At 32.0% G+C, this 26,880-nt stretch overlaps 3 protein-coding genes across 4 annotated transcripts; 2 read left to right on the top strand and 1 right to left on the bottom strand.

Moving 5' to 3' along the window:
* The first annotated feature begins 438 nt into the window (after window positions 1-438).
* On the top strand, window positions 439-3,817 carry LOC105786731 (cyclin-dependent kinase F-1). Its single transcript, XM_012613241.2, has 2 exons — window positions 439-987; window positions 2,707-3,817. The coding sequence occupies exons 1-2, from the start codon at window positions 502-504 to the stop codon at window positions 3,646-3,648; spliced, it is 1,428 nt and encodes a 475-aa protein (XP_012468695.1). The 5' UTR covers window positions 439-501; the 3' UTR covers window positions 3,649-3,817.
* A 2,872-nt stretch (window positions 3,818-6,689) lies between these two features.
* On the top strand, window positions 6,690-13,851 carry LOC105786665 (protein tesmin/TSO1-like CXC 5). The gene is made up of 8 exons (XM_012613191.2): window positions 6,690-7,398; window positions 9,026-9,130; window positions 10,237-10,414; window positions 11,077-11,436; window positions 11,601-11,704; window positions 11,782-11,876; window positions 12,429-12,848; window positions 13,130-13,851. Exons 1-8 carry the CDS (start codon window positions 7,097-7,099, stop codon window positions 13,429-13,431), a joined length of 1,866 nt encoding a protein of 621 aa, XP_012468645.1. The 5' UTR covers window positions 6,690-7,096; the 3' UTR covers window positions 13,432-13,851.
* A 1,300-nt stretch (window positions 13,852-15,151) lies between these two features.
* On the bottom strand, window positions 15,152-26,465 carry LOC105786587 (peroxisomal fatty acid beta-oxidation multifunctional protein AIM1). 2 transcript variants are annotated; one of them, XM_012613130.2, is made up of 18 exons: window positions 26,176-26,465; window positions 26,011-26,082; window positions 25,817-25,879; window positions 25,639-25,695; window positions 24,240-24,307; window positions 23,458-23,539; window positions 23,297-23,352; window positions 22,538-22,840; window positions 21,265-21,351; window positions 20,943-21,117; window positions 20,395-20,516; window positions 19,930-20,078; window positions 19,095-19,349; window positions 17,949-18,070; window positions 17,701-17,822; window positions 16,656-16,804; window positions 15,842-15,980; window positions 15,152-15,359 (listed from the first exon to the last, which is right to left on the bottom strand). In XM_012613130.2, exons 1-18 carry the CDS (start codon window positions 26,267-26,269, stop codon window positions 15,315-15,317), a joined length of 2,160 nt encoding a protein of 719 aa, XP_012468584.1. In that variant the 5' UTR covers window positions 26,270-26,465; the 3' UTR covers window positions 15,152-15,314. The 2 variants fall into 2 exon arrangements, with proteins under 2 accessions (XP_012468584.1, XP_052488986.1); XM_052633026.1 differs by lacking the exon at window positions 26,176-26,465 and having other exon boundaries at window positions 25,567-25,695; window positions 26,011-26,040.
* Between the last annotated feature and the right edge of the window lie 415 nt (window positions 26,466-26,880).

The following is a 26,880-nucleotide window of genomic DNA, read 5'->3' on the forward strand; positions in this document are numbered from 1 at the left end:
ATAGTTCAATTATTATTCATACAACCTTATACTAACACCTCTCTTGAGTCTTGTAGATCATATCTCCACTAATCAAGATACTCTCTCTGTGAACCATACACGACTCTTCGCACAGATCAGGGATAAAACCTCAACATGGAGACAATACCTTCGATTTGAAGGATAATATTTCAAAAACTTCTCTCCAAAAAATCAACCAACCGTCAACAAACTCAATATTTTTTCACTTGATTTGATGATATACTTTTCTCCTAAGGCCATAACCAAAATTATAATTTAACATTCATATTGTTTTATCCTAATTTTATATCTGTTGGGCTTCAATTTTTGGCCCATAGTAATAGGCTCCTTACCAATTATACATTACATTATCAACTTTTTAAACGACGCCGTCTTTGTCTCTCTTCTTATTCACTTTGTTTTCATTCAAAATCTTGCTCTTCGAAAGTCAGAAACCTCAAAAGAACCTCAAAGCATAATTCAGTAAGCAAAAAAAAAAAAATGGAGCAACCATTACCAAAGAGCTGGAGCATCCATACCCGACCCGAGATCATCGCCAAGTACCAGATCCTGGAGCGCGTGGGTTCAGGCGCTTACTCCGACGTCTACAGGGCGCGTCGTCTCTCCGACGACCTCATCGTCGCCCTCAAGGAAGTCCACGACTACCAATCGGCGTTCCGCGAAATCGAGGCCTTGCAAATGCTTCGGAACTGCCCAAACGTCGTCGTCCTGCACGAGTATTTTTGGCGGGAAGACGAGGACGCCGTGCTCGTCTTGGAGTTCTTGAGGACCGATTTGTCGGCGGTCATCCGCGACGCGAAAAAAAAGGAAGGCGGGGTCCGAGTCGGTGAAGTTAAAAGGTGGATGCTTCAGATTTTGTGCGGTGTCGATGCGTGTCATCGGAATATGATCGTTCATCGGGATTTAAAGCCCGGTAATCTGTTAGTTTCCGATGACGGTGTTCTTAAGTTAGCCGATTTTGGTCAGGTAATACTTTTTTGTTGCATTTTCTTAGACGATTTTTTGGAACCTTTTTTCCCCGAAATGTGGTGATCTGGAATTAAGTTTATTTAGATTGGAAATTTTGCCTTTAGAACTTGCTTTAATAATGTCATGGCACAGGTTGCAGGTGTTTAAACTCAGAGTTTTTAATTGTTGAAGTATACACATGGATATAGGGATATGACTGTAAAAATTTAGAAAAAATCTAACCATAAATCAAGTTAACTTTAATCAATGAAATTGTAGCAAAAATTTGTAAACCTGCTCAATTTACAGTGTATGAATTACTTATTTTACTAGGATTATATGACAGCTGATGCTTCAAGTCATTTGATCTAATTCATAAGCTAGTGAAGTTACTTCGGAAATTCGGATGCTTTAGGTTGATGGGGTTCTTCTAATCACTGCATTATGTTTTTTTTTTTCATCCAAATGCTGCGTTTTTAATCGCAGCTGAGGCTATGGCATTTGCATTAGTTAAAAGGGTGTTGATGTTAAATTCTAATGACTCTTCATTTTTGTTGAAGTATACAGATGGATATACGAATATGACTGTAAAAATTTAGAAAAACCTAACCATATCGCCAAGTAACATAAATCGAGTTAACTTAGATCAATGGACATGTAGCAAAAATTTGTAAACCTGCTCAATTAACAGTGTATGAAATACTAATTTTACTAGGATTACAATAGCAGGTGCTTCAAGTCATGTGATCTGGTTCATAAACTTAGTGCAGTTACTTTGAAAATTCAGATGCTTTAGGTTGATGGGGTTCTTCTAATCACTTCATTATGTGTTCTTTTTCATCCAAATGCAGTGTTTTTAATCTTAGATGGGACGATGGCATTTGCATTAGTTAAAGGGTGTTGATGCTAAATTCTAATAGACTATTGCTTTTTTGTTTGAATTGCTACAATTTTCATTAGGAGGTCCCATTGGCTCCCTGATAATTTCATGAAAGTTCAGCATAATGGTCCATGCATTATCAGAAAATGACAGTTCATTTTGATGTCAATGAACAGTTAGGGTAGGCACAGGCTGTAAAGGCTTGGTACTGATGTTTATTTTATTTTGAGTAATATAACATGTTTTTGGTAATTAAAGTTTCAAGGATTTAGTGCCAGTCTGCATTTTGTACTGCATTAATACTCATCTGTTTTGTACTAGGTACAGTCGAAAGAATGATAGAATCAAGGAATTAGATGAGTGGAAAATTTGTCTCCATTAACTTTTACTAGCGGCTACTGGTTGTCAATATGGCTTGATAATATGCTTGCTTGCATGTGATGGGGTAAAAGTACCATAGATCAAAGAGCAAATTACTCCTTTCTTTTAAAAATTTCATCTCTTTTTACTATTAAAAACTGGTGTGGCTGACAAAATAACCAGATAGTGAAATGTGGCATGCCACGTGTACCTCATGGTAACACACAGGGACCAGTTTTTAACAGTAAAAATGGATGAAATTTTTAATAGAAGGATCACTTTGCTTTTTGATCTAACGTACAAGGATTAATTTGCTCATTTTTTAGTATAGGGGCCAAAATGCAATCTGACTTCTAGTATAGGGGCTTTCATGATACTTTTACCCATGTGATGGTGTGTTTCTCGTGAATGCAAAGTACTATGTGAATTATAATCTGCAAAGAACCTGTGTGATTTGTTTTACTTGTTATCGTCCATGTGTTTGGCTTGGTTTTCAGGCAAGGATACTCATGGAATCTGGATTCGATGGTGACAATAACCAACAAGTGCCGGTTGAGCAAAACATAGGATATCAGGAATACGTACCTCCACCACTAGTCACAGTCCCTGATGCTCACAGTTTGCCAAATCAAGGATGTAATAACCAAGCAGAGGAAGTTACGAATAGAGAAGAATATCTTAGACAGTTAGTTGAGCTTAAAGCAAAACGACATGCCATGGATGAAGCTGACAAGGAAACAAATACTAATGACGGATACTCATCTTGTCTTGCAACGGGTACGATAAGTGACATTGACGACGATCCTCTCAAGAGTTCTTACTCATACGAGGCCGAAGAGGGTGGGGATGACAGAACTGGTGCTCTCACATCTTGTGTTGGTACTCGCTGGTTCAGAGCCCCGGAACTACTCTATGGCTCGATAAACTATGGACTAGAGGTGGATTTGTGGTCATTGGGTTGCATTTTCTCAGAGCTCCTAACCCTTGAGCCGCTTTTTCCTGGGGTTTCTGACATCGATCAGCTTGGCAGAATCATCAATGTTTTAGGGAACTTAACCGAAGAAGTCTGGCCAAGCTGTTCTAAACTTCCCGATTACAGAACCATTTCTTTTGCCAAGATCGAAAACCCAGTCAGTTTAGAAGCTTGCTTACCCAACAGGTCTCCGGATGAAATCTCTATTGTCAAAAGACTTGTTTGTTATAACCCAGCTAATCGAGCTACTGCAATGGAACTGCTGAATGACAAGTATTTCAATGAAGAACCTCTTCCACTTCCTGTTTCCGAGCTGCATGTACCTCTCACAAAGAATGACCATGATGAAGATTCACCCGGTGGGTGGAACGATTATGACGGCATGGGATCTGACTCCGATTTCGACGATTTCGGACCTTTTAATGTCAAGACCACCAGCAGTGGTTTCTCTATACAATTCTCTTGAGTCTTGGTCTGTATTTGAGGTATAGTGAATGCTTTGAATTATTAAATATTTCATTTTGTTTTAAGGTATAGTTAAAAAAGTTAAACCTGAAATTAGGGAGATTAAAATTATGAACCCTGTCTGAACTTGGTGGTTTTATGTATGTTAAAAGTTGATTTTGTAATTAGTATATGCAAAGCTCCAGAAGAATGTATTAGGTTAAAATATACCATAAATCTCTATACTCTTTGTATAATTGGAATTTAGTCCCATTTATTTTTAAAATTTCAAAATTTTGGTCTATTTATTAACACTGTCAAAATCATTTTGTTAAATTCAGGTTTATTATAATATTTTAAATACATTGCTACCAAACAAGTGTATTTTTTATTTATTTTAAAATGTCACACTAATCAATTTAACAATGAATTTACAGAGTTAACAATTAGATTTGAATTTTAAAATTGAAAAGTGGAGGGATCAAATTCTTAAAAATAAAATTACAATAACTAAATTTTAAATTTGTGAAGAGTATAACTTAAAAGAGTGACAATTGAAATGGGATTTTATAGGGCTAATTAAGTAGTTTGAGGTTAACATATTGCTCCAATTTATTAATAGCTTTAATTTTTAAGGGTTAACATATAATTTGTCATCTAAACTTGTCCAAAAACACTTAGTTGGTACTTGTCTAAATTTTATATTTGTTTAAAATTAAATCGTATATTTAAAAATATATTTTTTAATTTATCTTTGATTACGTGTCATATTGAGAGATTGTCATATGCCACTATAGGGTTAGCAATGAGATCTTGATCGGATGCTTTAAGACAAATTTAAAGAAAATTATATAATAACTTTTTTATGTAATAAGACTCCGTAACAAATAGATTAAATTTAGTTAATTATGATATATTAAAATGAAAAGTTAATTGTATAGGATGGTTTAAATTTTAAATTTGTCTTTCAAAATATTTTAATTGAATCTTTAAATTAAAGTATCATTAAAATAACTTAACTTCTTTTTATTAATTTAGTCGTTAGCTTTAACATTAAATGTATATAGTGGTCTATTTAGTTGGTTGAATCATATATCGGTGGTCCAATTAGTATCATCAAATTGAAGAAATGTCGAATCAATAAAAATGATTGAATCAATTGAATCGTACTAAAACCATTTGAATCGGAAATAAATTAATTTAAATATTTAACTTTGTTGTTATAATGTATAAAATATGAATGTTTAAGCTTCTATTGTTATTTTGTGTTTACTATTTTTTTTCCTTTTCTATGATTTTCTAGTTTTCTATTTTTATTTTATTTTATTTTGTTATAGTTGAATCTATCCATATTAAAAAAAGAAAAAAGGAAATACAAATAGTTGCACAAATGGAAGGACCTGATTGGAACGATGCATTAGTTTGAGGATTCAACTGAAACGTTTTGAAGTTTAGGATTAATACAAAAATTGAATCATAATTTGGAGGTGTCTAGAGCAATTGACCCTAAAATTGAAAAGGGCTTACTCTTAACTCTTTAGTCACTGAAATAATTAACTACGTCTGGTCAATTGGTCAACATGAATATATATTAGCATAAGCTCGAATCCAATCAAATCCCAATCCATTCACGTATATATTTTTTACCCAGTGATATAACGCCACGTGTTGTTCAGATAATCCCCTAAAGCATATTGCCCACGTGTCAAAAAATAAAATAAATGGAGCTATTTCCGTTCCTTAGGGTGAGTTTGGATGGACGATTAGGTGCGGTACGGTGCGTTTTGCTTACTTTTTGTCTCACATTACAGTATCGTTACAGTATTTAATCTCACCACCACCGCTGTTTTTACCCTTAGTCACAATCTCACTTTGCAATCTCCCTCGAATCTAAAATAATTGATTTGAATTTATTCCAATTTTGATAATTTAAAATCAATTTTTAGTTTGAATAATGAATTAAAAAAATCTGAAATATTTTTTTTTTTGCTTTTTATCTTAAATTCGTCTCTCCAATAATTTGTTTTTTTATATTACTATGTTTTTAGACTTTGTAAATCAACTGATCACACTGTTGATTTGTAGGTTTGATCTGTTCGTACAGTTCAATTCAATAAATTATTAAAAAAAATTGTAATATATTAAAAAAATAAATATTAATCTAATTGTCAATTTAATTGATTTGTATCAATTCACATGTTAACCAACCTAACGCCTTTTTTTTGGATTAATATCTCAGTTGGTTTCAAGTCCAATTAGTTTGACTAGTCGATCTAGTTCAATTCAAACAATTGTAATTCTTACTTATAATTTTAGATCCTTAAAACGAAAGAAATACGCATTTATGCATACTCAAATCTATGTTCTCTCTAATTAAATAAAAGGATAATATTATTGACAAATGTAACCATGAATTTCAAAAGAATTAATTTTATAAATAGTAAAATGGAAGTAGAAGATACAAAAAATATTTTTTCTTTCTAGATGATTTAATATTTATTAGTATGATATATTTAACATTTATTAGTATAATTTATTTGACTTACAATTTAGCCTATAAATAGATTTTTTACAACATTAAAAAATTATAGTAAAATTATCCCCATCTTTTGTACTATTCGTTCTTTTGCCATTATAGTAAAATTATCTTTACTTGTGTTTTTTATCTTGTTTGGAAGAGTTTTTCCACAATAAATGTGTGTGTTCAATTTCTCAATTTCTTTCACTATTTTTACTTGTCCGTTGCTTAATCGGGTCGATCCCCTACATTAATAATAATATTATTTGATTAATTTGACTCTTTTCAATAATTCAAAAACTATATTGTTTTATGTATTCCAATATCTATATGTGCTGTTTTAATCCACACGACACCGCTTTTGTGAAAACTTCAGAGAGTTTAATATAAACAGATCCAACGTTCAGCAACACTCCATACTAAACACCTATGAATTTTACCCGTCCGATCAAATCTTTCAACATCAACCTTCAGATTTCAAGCTCAACCGAATCTAACCGTCCAATAGACACAAAAAAAAGGAAAAAAGAAAAATTGAAATTTCAAAACTTAGCAAGAGAGAGGGAGGAGAGAAACCCAAAGGAAAAAGAGAAGAAGAAACAGCAAAAAAAAAATCCTTTCATACTTTGGTTTTTTTTTTTTTGAAAAATCAGTGCTTTAAAAACCCTAACTTTAATAATTCTACTTGTAGTGTGTTGTTTAGTTTCTGCATCTCTCTATGCATCGATCGGATACTAAATCTTCTACATTTTTTGGTACTTATTGGTGGAAATCTCGAACTTGTGGTGAAGTCGAGGGTTATTTTAGTAATTTGAGGGTTCTAAGATTGTAGATTGGGATTTGAACCTAAAAGTGTGTGAATTTGAGTTGATTTTAAGGTAATTTGTGAGATCATTTATTTATTTGGTGGAATTTTTGAGTTGTGGCTGTGTGGTGAATTTTTTGAAATTGGATGGGGAAAGAAGAAGGAGGAGGTGAAATCCCGCCAAAAATGGTGCAGTCTGATACGGCGGATTTTCCTTCTAAGAAGCTAGCGAGGCAGCTCGATTTCACGGCCGGTTTTGGCGGGGTTTCTTCTGGAAGTGTTAATTTGCCGGAGCACCCGCAATCTACACAAAGGATAGGTGTGGCTTCGCCTTCGGCTGCAGTTACTGTGCAACAGCAACAGATAAAGCCGCCGACGGTGGTGGCGGCGGCTGTCCCTGTTGTCGCCGCGCAACATCCTCCTCTTACTACTGCTTCGACCAGAGTTGTGTAAGCTTTTCTAATTAAAAAAGTTTGTGATTTTCTTTTAGTTTATTATAATTATTATGGTGTTTGCTCTTTGGATTAATTTTTGTTTTAATAAAATTTAACTCAGTTTTTCTTTTCCTTTTTGAGAGTGGTGTACATAGTGAACATTCCCTGTCCTGATTGAAAATTTATTTTTATATGCTTCAAAATTAACTCTATAATTTCAATTATGTTTACATCAAATTCTGATAAATTCTGTGTTTTTTTTTCTCCGTAAGAAATGCATTTTTAGGAAAGTTACTAATTTTTGCTTTAGCAGAGAGTTGGGTTTCTCTTGGGAAGTGATCACTTGGAAGTTAACCATTCAAATTATTATTTTTTCTTCAATTCTTTTGTACTAAACATTGCTTTTTAATGAAGGTAAATTGATTTGTTGAGAATTTGGGTTTCTCTAAGCTTTACCTTTCACCTTATATAGCTTCTCTAGAGGGTTTCTTTTGATAGGGTGCGAAAATTATGCTAACTAGTAAGATAGAATGTTGTGAGAGATTGCTGAATGGAAGAACGAAGTGGAATTTGAAGAACAAGTGCAATGGCAAATGGTGATAACTAAGGAAATAAGTGCCTTGGGAAGATGAAAAAGTGTGGTGGTTAGAAAAATTTAGAGAGAAAGATGCATTCTGAATTCCAAGAGTGGGAAGTTATTAGGATGCCATGTATACAAAGCGTGTGTTGATGGGAAAGGGAAGTTTCAAAGAGTATCACGAGAGACTTCTAGGCTGTAGGGAGTAAAGTTTGATAACAAAAGAATGCTCTTGTGCAACATTAGTTCAAACTGAAATGAAAAGCACTTGTGTTCCAAGAAAAGGTTAAAAAGGAGGCAGGAGGCTTCTTAACAATCTCCGTATTCGAGCTTCAGTGGCACTCTTAGAAAATCCTGATGCCGAAGTAAACCCAAAAATCCTGCCACTTATTCGGGGGTTAGATCCACGCTGCAGAACTTTTATATGTTGCTACGCTACTAGGGAATGAAAAGTTGCTATGTTGGAAGAGTAGAATGCTAGATCACCAAAGCTTTGTAGCACTAGAGGAGCAAAACTCTTGGAGCACTAGAGCTCTAGATTGTTGGAGCACTGAAGTGCTGGAGCAGTGAAGCGTTGGAGTTAAAACACTGGAGCTCTGGAGGATTGGATTGCTACTGTTGAGGAGCGCTGCCACCAAAAAGTGTCATTGTTAGGGAGCATTGCTGCCTGGACTTTCTCTCTAATCAAGTTTTGCGTGCATGACATGTTAACAACAAAAAACAAGTATCAACAGCTTCTTAGGCTATTTACTCATTGTTTCCCATTGTTTCTGTCTAGAATCTAGTTTAGTGGTAAGATGTTTCCATTGTCTTCCTTGGACATAACCATATTGGTCATTTCCCCCCTTCATATGTTAAATGCAATGGAACTTGTCTTATTCTCTTTCAATTTTTCTTTTTGTTGTTGCATTTATGGAAAATATTCTTTGAATAGCAGAAGTTAATGGTTCAACGAATAGCAGAATTACTTTAAAATATGTCATTTTTTGAAAATTTTTTAAATATGGAAGCTAGTTACCTGTTCTCTAGCCTTAACTCTTTTTCTTTATTTCTTGCTTGCTTCAGAAAACCGGAATCCCCCAAAGCTAAACCAAGACCAAATGAACTAAAAGATGGCACTCCAAAGAAGCAGAAGCAATGTAATTGTAAACATTCTCGGTGTCTGAAACTGTAAGTACATCAACTTATGTGCTCTTTTGTCTTGAATGAGTTCTTCCATGATTCAGTGCTGCTCAATTCTCAATGTGTTATTAATAGCTGTTATTACTTTTTTTACTTGTTGGCTTGTAACATGTTTCTTACAAACTCATCTATGCTGGGCTCTTTCCCTATAGATAGGGTCTGGTTGTCCTTTTAACAGTTGTTGTTACTATTTAGCTTGGTGGCTAGTAACATGTTTCTTACGAACTTGTCAACACTGGGGTTTTAAAGGAAGTAAATGTCAAATGAATTTGGAGATTGTTAAGAGCAATGTACTTGCAAAGTTGAGTTTGATAAGAGTGGGAAACTTTTTCCTATATATAGGGTAGCATTTCCTATTGTAGTGCTATATTTATATATGTTTTATTGGAAAGAATAGTAGAAGTAATCAGCAACAATCCTGTAAATACACTTTTCTATATTTTTTTAACAATATCAATTAATGAATAGTTCTTAGAAATATGTCTCAGAACATTAATTTTTGTATCATTAGGCCCAAACTGAATCCAGTCTCTCCATTTTCCAAGCTGATAGTGGTACTTTCTAGCTAAAAGTTTGTTAGCATTTTCCGAACCTTTATCCACATTTAGCCTTTTAGGTTGGTTGGATTGGACAACAACAGCCTCAAAATGCAATTAGTGCAAGGTGTAGAAATATTTCATTCTGTACTAATTAGTAATGGCTGAAACATGAAGCCTTCAGTTTTAAAAAATGCACTTCATTCTACATCCAATTTTGCCTAGACCCTTTGCATCCTTCAACAACTGCAACTTCTTTTACAAAACTTGAGCTAACCTTTCTTTCTACGTGTTTTTTCCCTCTTTACCGTACGCATCTAAATCAATTTTGTAGCTTAGAAGTGTGCATGAGAGAAGATTTTATACCTTAGGATTATGTCTTTTATATGCAGCATCTAGGCATCTTGCCTAGGGATTTTAGATAAACACCGTACTGCTAGTTTTTTAGACATTCATTCTTGTGTGTGATTTTTTTAAAATCATCTCTGTATGTGAACGATAATCAATCTGTTTGATGGTATAAGATATAGAAACTTAATTATGCAATGCCTTGATCAGGTACTGTGAGTGCTTTGCATCTGGCACATATTGTGATGGGTGCAACTGTGTTAATTGTTATAACAATGTTGATAATGAAGCTGCTAGACGAGATGCTATTGAAGCGACTTTGGAGCGTAATCCAAATGCATTCAGACCAAAAATTGCTAGCAGCCCACATGGTGCACGGGATAGCAGGGTATGCTGGCTGAACTTTTTTTTTTCATTTAATTTCACATTTTACCTTACAGATTTTGCACAGAAAATTTTAGCTCATTTTTATCATGGAGATATCAATATTCATACAGCTCCATTAAAATGTCTAGCTAGGGTCACATGTTTTGTTTCCTTTACTCATTGATGGGCCTGTTGGAATATACAGAACCTTTTAAAACTATATTCTTCTATTGAAATGTATGACTAAGCCTTGATTTTAACACATAGTTGATGTCTTTTTTCTTTGTTTTTTTCTGAACCCTATCTGTTAGACTCTTGCAAAGGAAAAAGATTCTCTTCACTACTTAAAAGGTAGTGGAAACTTTATCCAAGGTTGAGTGATGCGTTTCAACTAAATTTAAGCTTAACATTAATTCAAATTGTTTTCCTTTTTATTTTTTCTAATTTTAAATCATAAAATGTCAGCAATAGATTTAGTTGGAAGTGTATTATTCACCCTTGGATAAAGTAGTGGAAACTTCCACCACTTTTTAAGTATTGAAGATTCCCTCTTGAAAAATTATGTTAGGGGGAAAGGGCCTAGGCTTAGTATTTGATGTATAAAATTCTAATAGCATGAATGTCTTTTGATAAAGCTTGCTGCAATTGGCATTCTCAAAGTAATTAGTTTTGAATTATTTTTAGGAAGAGGCTGGGGAAGTTTTAATGTTGGCAAAGCACAACAAAGGATGCCATTGTAAGAAATCTGGGTGCCTTAAAAAGTACTGTGAGTGTTTCCAAGCTAACATTCTTTGCTCCGAAAACTGCAAATGCATGGACTGCAAAAATTTTGAAGGAAGTGAAGAGAGACAGGCTCTATTTCACGGTGACCATGCCAACAATATGGCATATATTCAACAGGCAGCAAATGCTGCCATAACTGGAGCTATTGGGTCCTCTGGTTATGCATCCACTCCAGTGTCTAAGAAGAGAAAAGTTCAGGACCTGTTCTTTGGGTCAACTGCCAAGGATCCATCTGTTCACCGGCTTGGAAACTTTCCACAGGTAAAGCTTCTTATCTATGCATATTTATTGATAATTGTCTTTGGAGAAACTGTGTCGGCTAATTCTTCTCTTGTTACAATAAAAGCTTCACACTATTACTTTTAGTTATGCTCTCAGAACTTACATTTGCTACTTCTTTTTTTTTTTTTTAACTTGTTAATCAGCCTCATCATATCAGAGCTTCTGCACCCGCCTCCTCCCTGTCTTCTGTACCAGCTTCTCGTGCTGGTACAACTGCTGCAGTAGGCCCTTCGAAATTCACATATAGGTAAAATAGAGAGTTTTGATCAAAAGATATTTGTAAATCTGATTGTTCAGGAAACTAAGTTATGCATTTTGGTGAAGGTCTCTGTTAGCAGACATCATTCAGAAGCAGGACTTGAAGGAGCTTTGCTCTGTTTTGGTAGTCCTATCTGGAGAAGTTGCCAAGACACTTTCAGGTAAACGGAAGCCATTCAGATAACTGGTCAAAGTTGTAGTGTCTAATTCTGTCGTGTTTTAGTGATTGATTTACGTGTTTGCATGTGGTAGCAAACAGTGCAAGTATCATCATGTATGATGATAAACTTATACTTGCTTTGTTGTTGTGTTCATATCAAGCTGTTCATCGAAACTAATTTATATTGAATCTTCTGCTTGTACTTGTTAAAGAAAGATTAATGGTTCTACTTTTTTTTTTCTTCCCGATTATAAAGAAATGGTACGACTTTTCTTCCACATGAATGCATAATTTCAGCATTTAAAGGTAGATCTTTGTCCACAAATACTGTTTTAAATATCGGTATTAATGTTGTTACCATAAATATTCTTCTACTTTAGATCGTTCTTGTCCTAGTGAATAATTGTTGGGCACTTGATGCCAATAAAAGAATCTGTTGTGCATCCGTTGTTGGATTTTCATTTTTAGCAATTAACTTTTTAGTCAATCTGAGTAGGCTAATGGATTTGCCACAACTCCACCTAATTGGTCTTCAAATTCTGTATGCATTCAGATCAGAGAATTTTGACCGATAAACGGGCAGAAGATCATGCAGAAACTTCCATTGCTTCATCCACTCAAGACAGGCTGCAAAACCAGAAGGATTCTGATGCTGAGAAAACCACGGCTGATGATTGTTCAAGTGCTAACCAGGCTGATAAAGCTGGCCCTGAAGAATCCAGCTCGGATGGTGCTGATATGCCAAAGGGAAGACCTATGTCTCCAGGAACTTTGGCATTAATGTGTGACGAACAAGATACAATGTTCATGGCCTCTGCTTCTCCTAATAGGATCATGGGCCATGGTTGCAGCACATCTTCACAATTGCCTTATGAACAGGGCATGACCGAGATCTATGCAGAGCAGGAAAGAATTGTTTTGACGAAATTCCGAGATTGTCTCAATAGGCTTATCACTTTCGGAGAAATAAAGGGTAAGTTTCCCTTCTCCTTTTCTGAAAATTTAATTCATAATTAATTATATTGTGCACTTAAAAAAGGAAGAAAGACTCAAATGATGAAACCATATCTATTTTATTGGGTGAATGTACCTGAGAGGTCCCTCTATTATAAGGATCTCATCAATTTAGTCCCTCTACTATTAAATGAATCAATTCAGTCCCTGTACTATTAAAAATAATCAAACAAGGCCTATTTAGAATAGAGTTAACATTTACTATTGGGATTTGAAAATGCTGCTCTATTTTTCTCACAGAAACTCAATGTTCGTCATTAGCACGAACGGAGATAGGTAGTCAAAGAGTTCACCCCAGCAATGGAACCGAAACAGTCAGAACTGAGACCAGGAATCAACAAGGATCCACTACCAATGGAGTTGCAAAAAATGCAAGTCCACCGACAGTCAAGACATCTCCGATGACTGCTTCAGTGATCACCGCCAGTAACAATGATCTCCCTAGAGGTCCATCTCATCCTGAAAATGGGGATGCTAAATCAAAATCCGAGAAAACAGATGTAAAGACCATAAATGCTGCTGACAATCGACCCAAGGTATGATACCATAATTCTCTGCACTATTTCGAACCAACCATTCAACTTCCACTTTTCAACTTTGATGCAATATCAAGGTGGTTTGTGGTAGACATCATTCTTGAAACTGACCAGTGCACTAATTTAATTTCTCTCATATCGGAAAATATTTATCCGTTTTTCGTCTCATACCATGCCAACTACCCCACCATAGCTTCCATTAATCTATTCTTATTTTTTAGCTTAAACAAAGAGGAATTTTATAATTCTTGATGGAGTTTGTAGCTTACAGTTAATATCCAAGAGAAATGCTTCTGATTATTGCTTTAATTGGTGAGTCACGGTCTTGTATTGAATGCTGTTTGCCTCAACGATTTATGTTCTTATTGTTTATATGTAATATTATTTCTTCATTGAAATGAAATTTTTTTCACGCTCTTTCTTGCACATTATGGCTGCATGTGCATGTGTATGGTCGTCTTGTTAATATATACACATATATATATGTGTGTATGTATGGTTCTAGCACGTATAATTGTGACCAAACAAAGCCATAGACCATGGTTATCTAAACTGAACTAGACCTGTTGAACCGGGAATCGACTGAGGTACCAGTCTCGAGAAAGATTCTTAAATCAGTTGAGTCACGGACCAGTACGAATCAATTGAATCGGGGATTTTTTTTTTGTTTGTTTATGATTTATTTAATTAAACTGTCTGAACTAGTTGGCAAGTAAACTAGTGGTTTGATTAGTTTAACTACCAGTTCGGTTCTAAGAACATTGAATAGACCTAGGGTATGAAAGATTTATACCTAAAACTTGTGGACTTGGAATAGCTATTAATGCATTTATATCGTATTGGGATAGGAAACTAACTTAGTTTGCCAGATGGAATTTATTTCTGTTGAATTATACAGTAGCATACTACTGGTTTAGAGTTAAATTTTGGCATAATGTTAAATTTAGTCCTCAACATTCAACATTTGTATCTTTTGTCAGATTAATTATTATTAATTAACTAAATTTGGCTCTCAATCTTTTAAAATAAGTTAAATTATTTTTAAGAGAAATGCTAAAGCATTTTTAAAGATGTTGGCGTGGCAATTTGCATGGTAGTTCACGTGTATTTGGTATAGACATGATACTATTTGATTTATCCATGTGAACAAATAATTTAAAATTATAAAAGAAATATTTAGAAATAAAAATTTCATAATTTTTTTAAAAAATAACATGAAGGACATGAAAATTGCTTTGTGGGATGTTTTAGTTAGTATTTTAGTTGGTAATGAGAAAATATTGATGGTGTGGTAATCTTTTGAAATGTTGATAGTCAAATTTTATATTTTTAAAAGTTGAGATCTGTTAGAAAAAAAGGGTTAAGTTGACAAAAAATTGTAAATATTAAGAGTTAAATTTGATATTATATCTTAAAATATAAGCAATTCATGACAAAAAAATAAGGATTAAATTGACAAAAAAATATAAACATTGAGAGTTAAATTTGATATTATATCTTAAAACGGATAGAGTATATTGTGTTGTTGATGAGAAAATATTGTTTTGAAAAATATATCTTTTTAAGGTTTGTCTCTCAACTGATAAAAGTTCATGACACTAAAAAGCAGCATGTGTGGGTCAAAATTTTGACCTAGTAAACGAGGATCGTTGTCATTTGGACTAAGCTACTTTCTTATTTCTAGATAATGACCCTTTTTTTCATATATTAATCAAATTCTTATTGCTTTTGTAGTAAATAATTTTTTATTATTAAACATCAAAATTGCAAAATTACAAAGACTCTCTTGCCTTTTACAAATTGACCCCCTAAAGCTCCAACGGCACCAGTCGGAGCATCGTCAATCGCACGGGGCTTACCGCGGCCTATTGCTTTATTATTTATTAGCCTCAAAGCCTCGACTTTGATGATGGAGATGAAGTTGCTGCTGCACTCTGCAAATAAACAAAAGGTAAGCACCTCATAATCTCATCTCTTATTATTATTTTTTTTAATATTTAATATTTGTTTTATGTTTTATATTTATGGTTTTGCATGCACATAAACGTGTAACAAGGTTTTTAATTACCTATAAATAGAGAACTATGTCTAACCACGACCATAAATAAAAACAAATCCATATTAACATTAAAAAACTAAATATATATAATTAAAAAAGACAAATTGCATTTTTTTTAAGATTAGTTGCAGAATTAAAAACATTACAAAATATTAACCATTTTAAAATATAAAAATGTTTGATAATGATGTTTATAATAATAAAAACGATCTTTTATAAATTTTTAACTTTGACTTGATAATTTTAATTACAATATATGTGGGATCTAATTTCGCCCTTTATGAGACCTAAGTTACATTGGGCAGAGAGGAAAATAGAAAGAAATAAAAAATAAAAAAAAAGGGATAAGGTTGTTACCAATGGGATGCCTTTAATGGCTCTTTCTTCCAAATACTTTGATGGTTTATAGAAGCTACCGTACGCCTCTGACCATTCTTTAAGACTTTTATATACGTGATTTGCTCCAACCGTATCTGCCCAAAACACTATTCCACCACTGCCAAAAACCACATCATAATCCATGTTAGTGAAGGGACTACTCCTAAACGATATGTATGTTAACATACAAGAACTGTACAACTGTACATAATGCACCCGTATTTTATCAAGAACCGGTTATGGGTTCCAATTATATCGAGAGAAGTTTGCAAAATGTTGTCAATTGATAATCGATAGATTATCAACACGTTTATAATTGTTTTGAAAGTGGTTATCTCTCGGTGTTCATACTCAATTTTAATCCTAAATTTTATCCATGAGACACCTTTGGTTTTCACAGCTAATAGTAATGTCAAGAGCCACAAGCGGTCCTAACTCTACCCCAAAAAAGCTACGAAGTAGGAGTGTCTTTCACCTGTCATGAAAACCGAAGTGATGTTTTACTAATTTCTCTATGGTAGAGTTGGGACAAAAAACCCTCATTGAGACTATTCTGAATGTTATGAACAAACAATGTTATTTAAATTTCTCTCAACAAAATCGAGAATCTTTAACAAATTTAAGGCACAAGTTGAACCTATACTAATTATACTTGTCCAAATAATTATGGAAGTAAATATTTAAAATAATTATCTTTGTAATGACATTATGAAATCACCAAATTAGCTGCCTGTAAGTAAAATTAAAATTAAATAAACTTTGTCCCTCCCACGACCCAAAAAGAGAAACATACCGGTGAGATGGGAAGCTCATTCCAAGAACAGATGTAGTATCAAGGTCTGATGCTCGAACCACTACTTCTTCATCCAGAACTCGACATGCCTCATTAACTACTGGGAACAGCACCATCTCTAGGATTTCTTTATCAGAAATTGTTATAGGCTGTCAAAACAAAAACAATTCATTTGCTATTTTTGTATACAAAGGCCTAATAGAAAAGGTGTTGGCTTCTATTGTCTTTGTCTTTCATAGCTTTGTTAACATTAACCCATCCTGAATCAGATTGAATTTGGATCTGATAAATTTAGATTGGATTAATTTGAATTTTTAAATTTTTGGGTTAATTCGGTTCGGGTTAATTTCGAGTTTAGGTTATTTTGAATTTTGGTCATTTTGAGTTTTGGTCACTTCAAATTAAGTTATTTTGGGTTTAGGTCTATTTTAAGTTTGGTTAGGGGTGTAAATGAGACACTAGTGGTCACAAGTCATAAGCTACTTAAGTTCGACTTGAAAAAAAAAACTCAAACTCAATTTAATAATTATTGAGTTCAGCTTGAGCTTGAGCAACTTGAACTACTGGTCAAACTGAATTCAAGTTTAGTAATACTGAGCTTGAATGACTCGAAAACTTATCAATGTTTTTAATAAATATTTTATATTATTAGATTATGTTATTGCCCTTAATATATTATCAAGTTGAGTTCAAACTCGAGCTTGAATACATACGAGCTTAATCAAGTTAATGCTTGAGTACAAAAATTGATAAATAACTTAATCGAGCTCACATTTGATAGCTCAATTATATCTTGAGCTGCACTCAAACTTAAAAATAGATGTTCGATCAAACTCGAGCCATATATAGAGCTCCAAATTTCAAGCCGAGCTCAACCTTGCCAGTATTCAGGCTCAATTCAACTCGATTACACCCTCAGGTCAATCTAGGTTTAAGTCAGTTGGATTAAGTTTAGAAACTTTTTATTATCAAATTTGAATTGTGTTGATAGAATAAAGGATATACTATAGAAGTATAAAATGATTTTAAAGGCAAGTATAGCTACCTTTCCGGCAGGCATAAGCTTGGTTTGCCGTCGACACTCCTCAATAATAGGTAATATAGAAGGATCAGGTTTTGGCTTGCTTCCTTTCTCATAAATATAGTATCCTTTCCCATTGATTTTCCCTGCAAATAACCCAAGAAGTTCATAAAATGCTTCAATAGCTAAGGAGCATCCACTGAAAACACTAACAAACGAGAAAGAAGAATGTCATAGGAATAGTATAAACTATAAATACAGTTTTTCTTTACCATTTCGTCCATTTTTCATGAAAAGCTCAATCAATGGAGACATGAATACTCGATCTGGAAATGCCTTTGCAAATTCTTTCCAAACTGCTAAGAAAACTCCGTAACCAGATACATCTTGAAGCCTGCAAGTATTGCAAAAGAGAAGCATTACTTATCAAAAACGTGTCGTTTTATATCATAACCCAACCAGTTGGTTTTCTATGTTTATAACCTAATATATTATGTTATTTTTTAAACTAAATCAATAGTAATACATAGTATTATAGTGTAAATATTTAAAAAATGTTAAGATGTCTGTATATAAATTTTTAATAAATAAAAAATATATATTATTATTAAACTTTAAATTAAAAATAATATAAATATTTAAGAAAATTCAAAAAAATAATATGAGCGGATCTAAAATGAATTTGTGTTAGCCATTACAAATATAACTAAACTTGAGTAAAATTTTAGACTAGTATTTTAGGTCGGGTCGAACTTGAAGTAAGTATAAAGTATGTTCATATCATTCTTAAACTCAACCCGAACTCAGACTGGCTCATAAACACCTCTATATCAAACTGTAAATATATAATTCAGAATTATCAAAGTGGGCTTTTACAAATTCAAATCCTAATCCCCACACATAAAGAGCACCCTAAAGAACAAATATCAAATAAATTCGCATACAAATGGGTGCACTCTTGTAAAACGGATACCAAATCAATTGGTATTCAAAGAAGACAACTTCGATTTGTATCTTACGATTAATGTTTTTAGAACCGAATTGATAGTTGAATTAGTTAAGTCATCAATTCATCGATCTGACCGATTCAATTAAAAGTTAAAAAAAATGAACTAATTTTTAGTTGGTTCAACTAGCCCGCATCGATTTTTAGTCTAACTAATTCAAAACCATTTCTCAAACCGATACCCTAACCAATATACCAATATCCTGGTCTAACCAGTCCAATCCAATTATCATTGCTTACCATCGACCTGGAAGCCGGGCCGGGTCGGGTGATATATTTTCTACTCAGCCATTAATGACATCTAGATAGTGATAAGAATCGTATCACTAATTAATGTGTGCATTTTGGGGTTAATGGTTATGCAGAGATCATATATACTCAATTCATGAAAATGGGAAAGAAAGAAGATTACTGGAAAGGACCCATAGGAAGGCCAAAGTTGGTGATCACCCCTTCGATTCTGAACAAGTCGACACCTAAATTGACCAATAAATGTGCACCTTGCGTGTAGGGGAAGAATGTCCGGTTGACCGCAAAACCGGTGCAGTTACCGACCACGACGGGAACTTTGTTTATCACTTTCCCAATTGTCATAAGATCAAGAATAACTTGCGGGGAAGTTTTTTGTGTTCTTACAATCTCCAAAAGAGGCATCACATGTGCAGGGCTGCATATGAGAGACCCAAATCAAATTAAGTTGCTTTAACTTACAAACTATTGTGCAATTCGACCAACTCATTATATTAAATGGGTTTTTTTTTGTCAATTTAGCTATTTTTTAATTAAATTGATTATTAATCTTTAAAAAAAGTCAAATCACTTTTTTTAGCATAGATTATAATTAAAACATTGATTATTTTAATGATGTTGATGTGACAAACTATGTAGTAGTCAATATTCTTCATATCGACATGATATTATTTGTCTTATATGTTATATCAACAAATAATTTTAAAAATATAAAAATTTTAAAAATTAACATGAAATACACGTGAATTGTCATGTGAGTTGCAGATAAAGAAAATAATTTTTAGTTAATATTTTCATTATAAAACAACAATTCAACTCTTTTAAAATATTAATAATTAAATTTGGTTTTTTTAAAAAAAAGAAAGTTAAAGAACAAAATTAGTTTAAAAAATAGAGGTCAAATTATAAAAAATACAAAAATTAAATGTATACTTTGAAAGATAGTTGACTAATCCAATAAAATATTATTAAAAGAAAGGAAAATAAAAGTTGATGACCTGAAAAAATGAGCTCCTATAACACGATCGTCTGCAATTAAATTGAGGTCAATAGTGGATGTGTTTGTGGCCAAAATACAGTGAGGAGGGCATGCTTTCTCTATCTCACTAAATATTTTTTGCTTTAAACCAACATTTTCAATCGCAGCCTGCAAACACAGCAACAACATTAGAGATATTTCAGTGCAAATCCTCCACACAGAAACAACATTCTCAAAATTTTTGAATTTTTTCAATTAAATATTTCAAAAAACTTCAAAATTTTAATTTGACTAATCCAATTTTTTCGTTTTGTAAATTTTCATTAAACCTTCAAAATATTTTAGAGTTTTAATTAAACCTGCGTTTAGTTTAAAATTCTCACTGAATCCCTTAAAATTTTTAAAATTTTTAATTAAATCCCAAAATTTAATATCAAGATTCGTTATTAATTATAAATGTTATAAATTTCGTAACATAGCTCACCTCTATGACCATATCTACATCTTTAAATTCAGAGTAATCTAATACTCCTTTAAGGATTGAGAGAGCTTTCTCCGCTTTATCCTTTGTTAATTTTCCTCTTGTAACTAAACCTCCAACATTTGCTGCCATTAAAAAAAAACTATTACATATTAGTGGAGTAAGCGAGTTTGGGTTGATATTATTTGTTTTAGAGTACAATAAAATAATAATTAAAAAAAGATATTTGACATCATCTTAGATTGTTTATGGAATTTTTTATACAGTGGACAAAATAATTTTAGTATTACATTTCTATAATATGTAAATTCTTTTGGGTCAGTATTGAATTTTTATTTCAAGCGACTTCAAAATTTTACCATTTGTCTCTTTTTTTTAATATTTTACTATATTTTTGTAGAAAACTTTTCACCCTACTTGTAGAATCTAAAAACTCTCTGACAATGTATCAAATAAAATCTCATCTCAAAATATTCACTTATTTATATTTAAAAACATGTAATTTCATTGGCTATTGAAAGAGCAAGGATAAACTAATAATAGATAATCACCTTGAATCCTCTTTATTCCCTTAAGGAGATAATCAGAGTTGAGTTCCTTGAGAAGGACACATATATTGCTGACAATAAGAGCCGTGGCTATCCCACAACCCATTAGGCCTCCACCAATAACACCAACTTTCTTTATTTGCCTGGGTTTTAGACCAACATCAGTAACCTTTGGCACCTGCAAAAGTACAATTTTCTTAGAGAAATATTTAAGATAAAAGATCCCAATTGGTCAACATCTACTTCAAAGTTTGAATAATTACTGTTTGGAACAATTAAAATTAGAATAAAAAAGGAGCAAAGAATAGCAGGTATAAGCAATTACCTTTGAAGTAGCACGCTGGGCAAAGAACAGATGAACAAGGCCTTTTGAAATGTCTGAAAGGACTATCTCCCTAAAAACTTTGTCCTCCTGTATACATAAAATCCTTATGTATCTTTAGGTGCAACTGAGTAGAGATTCTTACGAGGCTAATAGTCGCGAAATCAAAATTTACTTTTTAAGGGGTTAAAATTCAAGTATAAATTTTTATGAGAGCTAAAATATAATCTTATTATTGTATTAGTTTATAATTTTACTGTTTTTATAAAGACTAAATTATAATTTTATTGTTTCGAGGAGCCAAAGTGTAAAATTATCGTATTTAAACTTAAAACTTATAGATTTTAGAATGCTTAAAGAAAAAATTTTCTATTTTAGGAGAGCCAAGGCCTATAGGTGTTCAGGTTGGTGTAGACGTGATATTAACACATTTTATGCATGCTCAAGCTTGGCTTAGCTCGAAATATAAACCTAAAATTTTGTCAAAGTCTATTCGTATTTGTAAATAGCTAATCCAAGCTCATTTTTTTAAAAGAAAATTAAATATATATTTTTATTATTTTTAATTTAATATTTTTATTTATTAAAATTTTATATATAGTTATCTTAACATTTTTAATGTTTACATTACAGTAGTAGGTTTATTTTTATGTATTGTAAATTACATAATATATAAAAATAGCATAATAAATAACATTACAAACTTAAAAATAAGTCGGACTTGAGTTTGCCTTAAATATTCAAGTCCAAGCTTAATTCATATTTTAAATAAACCTAAATTTTTTACGAGTTCACTTTTTAAACTTAATATTTTTTTTCTAAATGTTCTAAAATTTCGAATAAATCTTTGAATTTAAACTAATAACTAATATTTGAATAGGCCAAGTGTCTACTACCCACCGCGTGGCCTCAAAACATTATCACATATGAGATTAAATGCAAGGGATCCTAAACCCCTCCATACCTCGAAAGTTAGAAGGGAGGGGAAGGGATTGCATTTCCTATTCAATGTAAACGGCATAAGCATTTATTATTCATGGAATACAAGATGGTCCATATATGTCGACATAAGATACACGCAATACCAAGGTTTAATTATCTACTTATTCTGTCACCCATGCTAGTTTTCAATAATAGAAATAGATGAAAATTTTAACTGAAAAGACTAATTTGCTCTTTGATTTAATTTACAATGACTAATTTATTTATTTATTAATAAAGGGAACAAAAAAAATGTAATCTAAGTCCTTTTACCGACTCAAATTACAAAAATTACCTTTAAAAGTCCTTTATATCCTCCATGGAGAATCCCTTCCTCAATTACATCTAGGCATGCTTGATGCAGAGATGAATTTGGGGCAGTCCTTTTGGCTTGATGTCTAGCAAATCTTAACACCTCTTGTGCTTCAGATAGGGATCCAATCTTGTCTGTCCTTTGAAGGGATTTCACCCATGGTTTACGTCTCTCTGCAATGTCTAAAGCACATTTGCGAGAAACTTTGAGCAACTCTTCTGAAGGAGCAATAGTATCAATAAGACACAGTTTCTTTCCTTCTTCAGACAGGATTGGTTTCGATGACTGCAAAAACATTATACACATATGAATCAGATTTACAAAGTTTACAGCAATGAAGAATTCATTACAAGCCATTAGAAATAGGAAAAATAAGAGTGAATGTAAAGTCTGTTTAATATTAAATTGATCAATTTAATCTTAATACGGTTAAAAAGAATCAAATAATATTAAATTAAAATAGAGTTAACATTTAATATTTAAAAATATCATTTATTTTTAACAAGGTTAATATGTTTAAAGTTTGTATGGTTCTGCTTAGAGTTGAATTTTAATTGAAAATATAATTTTAAGACTTTTTTATAATACAAAATATTAATTTTATTACGATTTGAGACTTATTTAATTCTTTTTAATAATAAAAGTACTAATTTAATTCAATTCCTCCCAAATACTTTAACTAAAAACTCAGTCAACATGCCAATAAAATTCTGGAAAAGCATAGCAGACAGGGAGTATTACCATCAACATTTCAATAGCCTTTGATAGCCCAACAAGCCTTGGAAGACGTTGTGTGCCTTTTGAAAAGTCATAGTATATAACAAGTCAGTCGAAGCTTGTAAAGTACAAATCGTGTTATCGGTCCAACCTCAAAAGACGTTCTAATATAATAGTGGCTATACCTCCAAGCCCAGGAATCAGTCCAAGCGACAATTCAGGCAAGGCAAGTTGAGCTTTAGGAGTAGCAATACGTGCATGGCAACCCTGCATGTGAAAAAGAAAAATTAGACACAGACTGAGCAAATTAAAATAGGGTAAACTACACTGATAGTTATCCAATTATTAATTTTTTTTTTTTGTTATTTATCTATTCAATTTTTTTTTGTCACCGGCCGTTAAAATTATTAACGTAAAGATAAGTTGGCAACTTTTAAAATTGATATAATAGCAAATTTAACTCTCAACGTTTATGTATTATGTCATTTTAGTTTTGATTTCAAAAAATTAACCCTTAACATTTACACATTATTTTTTTTTGCAATTTTATTTTTATTGGTGACATTAACGGTTAATTTTAAAATAATGAGAAAATATGAAAATTATTATCTTGAATTTTTAGGTTTTCCGTTTTGGTATATTTCAATTAAATTTTGTCGATAGATTTGTTTTTTTTTCACTTTTAGGTGAAATGATTATAAGGAAAAGTAAAATTTAAAATAAAAGAGACCAAACACTATGTATAAATGTTGATAGTGGTGACCAAAATGGATAAATTTTGAATAATTAAATGACTATTTTATAAATTCTCATAGTTAAATTACTAAATAATTTTTACTAATATTTAGATGATTATAAGTGTAATTTACTCATTAAAATATCTTGGCGGACAACGACAAAATTGTTAGCGAAAAAAGTTAATGGCAAAAAATATATTCATCAACAGAGGAAAAAAAACAAAACAAACCATCGCCAATTCTAAGCCACCTCCAAGAGCCAATCCTTTAATAGCTGCCACAATAGGCTTCTTGCAATCTGACAGGGTTTTATTTCAACCACATAAGATCAACCATAAATAGTGAAAATAAATACATCAATAAGTTAAGGCTGATAATATTAATAAGTTAAGCGGATAACATTTTGATTGATTTGGATCTATTTTTAATAATTTTACGGTTACCATATTTTAGTTTTTAAAAAGCAAAGAACCGCATAAATAATAGTAAAAACAAACACACCAATAAGTTAGGTAGATAATATTTCGGTTTGGATCGGTTTTGAATAAATTTACAATTACAATGTTTTAGCTTTTAAAAAAGCAATGAACCACATAAGATGAACCATAAACAACAGTAAAAGTAAACACATCAATAAGTTAGGCGAATAACATTTCGGCTTGGATCGATTTTGAACAAATTTACGGTTACAGTATTCTAGTTTTTAAAAAAGCAAAGAGCCACATCAAATGAACCATAAACAACAGTGAAAACAAACATCAATAAGTTAGGCGGATAACATTTTAGTTTAGATCGATTTTGAATAAATTTACGAATACAATATTCTAATTTTTAAAAAAGCAAAGCGATTTCGTTCATAGGTTTTACAAAAATATTTTTTTATATATTTCTAAGTTATTTTAATTAATTTATATATAATTTTATAAGGTTAATATAAATTGATACCTATATCTTATTTTAATGTTCAATTTGGTATTTGAATTTTTTCTCAATTTGGTACCTAAGTTTGGCTTTAATATTCAATTTGATCCAATAAATACTTAACATGTGTGCTCTAGTAAAAAACAAAACATAAGTACTTAAAACAAAACAAAAATTAGTACGAATTGAACATTGAAGTTAAATTTAGATACTTGTATGGGATAAAAGAAACTCAAATATCAATTTGAAAAAAAATAGATGCCAAGCTGAACAATGAAGTCAAAATTAGGTACCAATTTGAGACCAAAAGAAAACAAAAGTACCAATTTGAAAATTGAAACCAAATATAGGTACTAGTATATTAACCCTTTTATATTATAAAATATAAAAGGTTAACTATAAATTAAATAAAAATTAAAATTCATTTCGGTTTAAGAAATAATCTAACTCCAACTCTGCATTTGAATTAGCTTTTAATTTTCTCTAATATTGTTTGAGTTGAACCAGTTGAATTGAAATTAAATCAAGATATTAGTTCAGAAAATGACTTTAGATTAGCTAAATTAGGAATTAATACAAAACCATTCAACTGATTTATTTATTAACTTTTAATCCTACGGATTGGATGGATCGTACCACGGTTTAAAAAGACAATGGTGTTCTCTGTCTATTCTCAGGTATACAACAAGTCAAAGGATAAGGAGAAACCTTCGATAGCAGTAAGGGCAAGATCAACGGATGCATGAGGCACCAAAGATACATCACCTGTTTAAGCACCAATGAAAATTTTCCACTTTCTCATTAAGTAAATGAAATTATAATTTAGTAAAAGAATAACAAAAAAGATAATTGCAGAAAGCCTAAACTAATCAAATTAACTTTATACCGGTTAAGTGAACTTTCTGAATAAGATTGAGATCCAAACCACCACAAAACTTTCCTCCACTGCCTTCATTAACGAAATCAAAATAAATCAATAAAAATAAGCACAAAATTTAAACATCTCGAAGCTTAAAACAAAAATTTTATCATGAGATAAACCATTCATATATAGATCCGATTGAAATGAGAAGAACTCACCGGTTAAAACAGCAGCTTTAACATCGTTTCTCCTCGAAACCTCATCAAATTTCTCCATCAATCCCGCAATTACTGCAATAATTGAAAAAATATTTCAAAATTCAAATCACTACATCAAAAAATGAAGAAAATAAACGAAAGCGATCAAGTATGCAGAGCTTTTACTTGGAACAGCCATGGTGTTCAGGGGAGGATTGAAGATGGTGATAACCGCAACGCCGTCGTCTCCGACCTCCATCGTCACTCGTATTTGCGACATATCAATGTTTTGGCTCTTTTTTGCCTTTTTAAAAAAAAAATTTCTCCCAAACTTTCCAATGAAGATATAATTGTAACTTCCAGTGCTATGGCTTCGCTTTATATATAGATGTTGTTGAGTGGAAAAATTTTGTAGTAATATGAGGAAAATAATATTTAAGATTGATTAAAAATTATATATTCCCAATTTCCCCACCTTTTTATAATATTATTTTCTGCGAAAGAGTCAACAAATATATTTGGTCTTTTGTAGTTGAACTTTTCGGCCGTTTGTCGTTGCCGGTCCGATCTCAGGAAAATCGTGCTGGTGTGGTTCACGAAACTACGTCGTTTTCTTTAATCAATAAGACAATAACAAATAAGGTACTCCGTACTGTCAGGACTGGCCCCCTTGGCTAAATGGATTTTCTTTTATAGCCTCCCTTCAAATTTTCTTTAAAAAAAAAATCAATTTAATCTTTTAACTTTTGATCAACAATTATAATTTTAACCTTTTTAAAATTAATAATTTAATTTAAACATTTTAATACAAGAATTTTAGCTTTGGCCCTAATTTTTATAATTTTATCTCGTCCCCAAGTAATTTTTTTACTTTACCTTGTATATTGTATC

Source organism: Gossypium raimondii, chromosome 7 (assembly GCF_025698545.1).
Source record: "Gossypium raimondii isolate GPD5lz chromosome 7, ASM2569854v1, whole genome shotgun sequence".
Lineage (NCBI taxonomy): Eukaryota > Viridiplantae > Streptophyta > Magnoliopsida > Malvales > Malvaceae > Gossypium > Gossypium raimondii.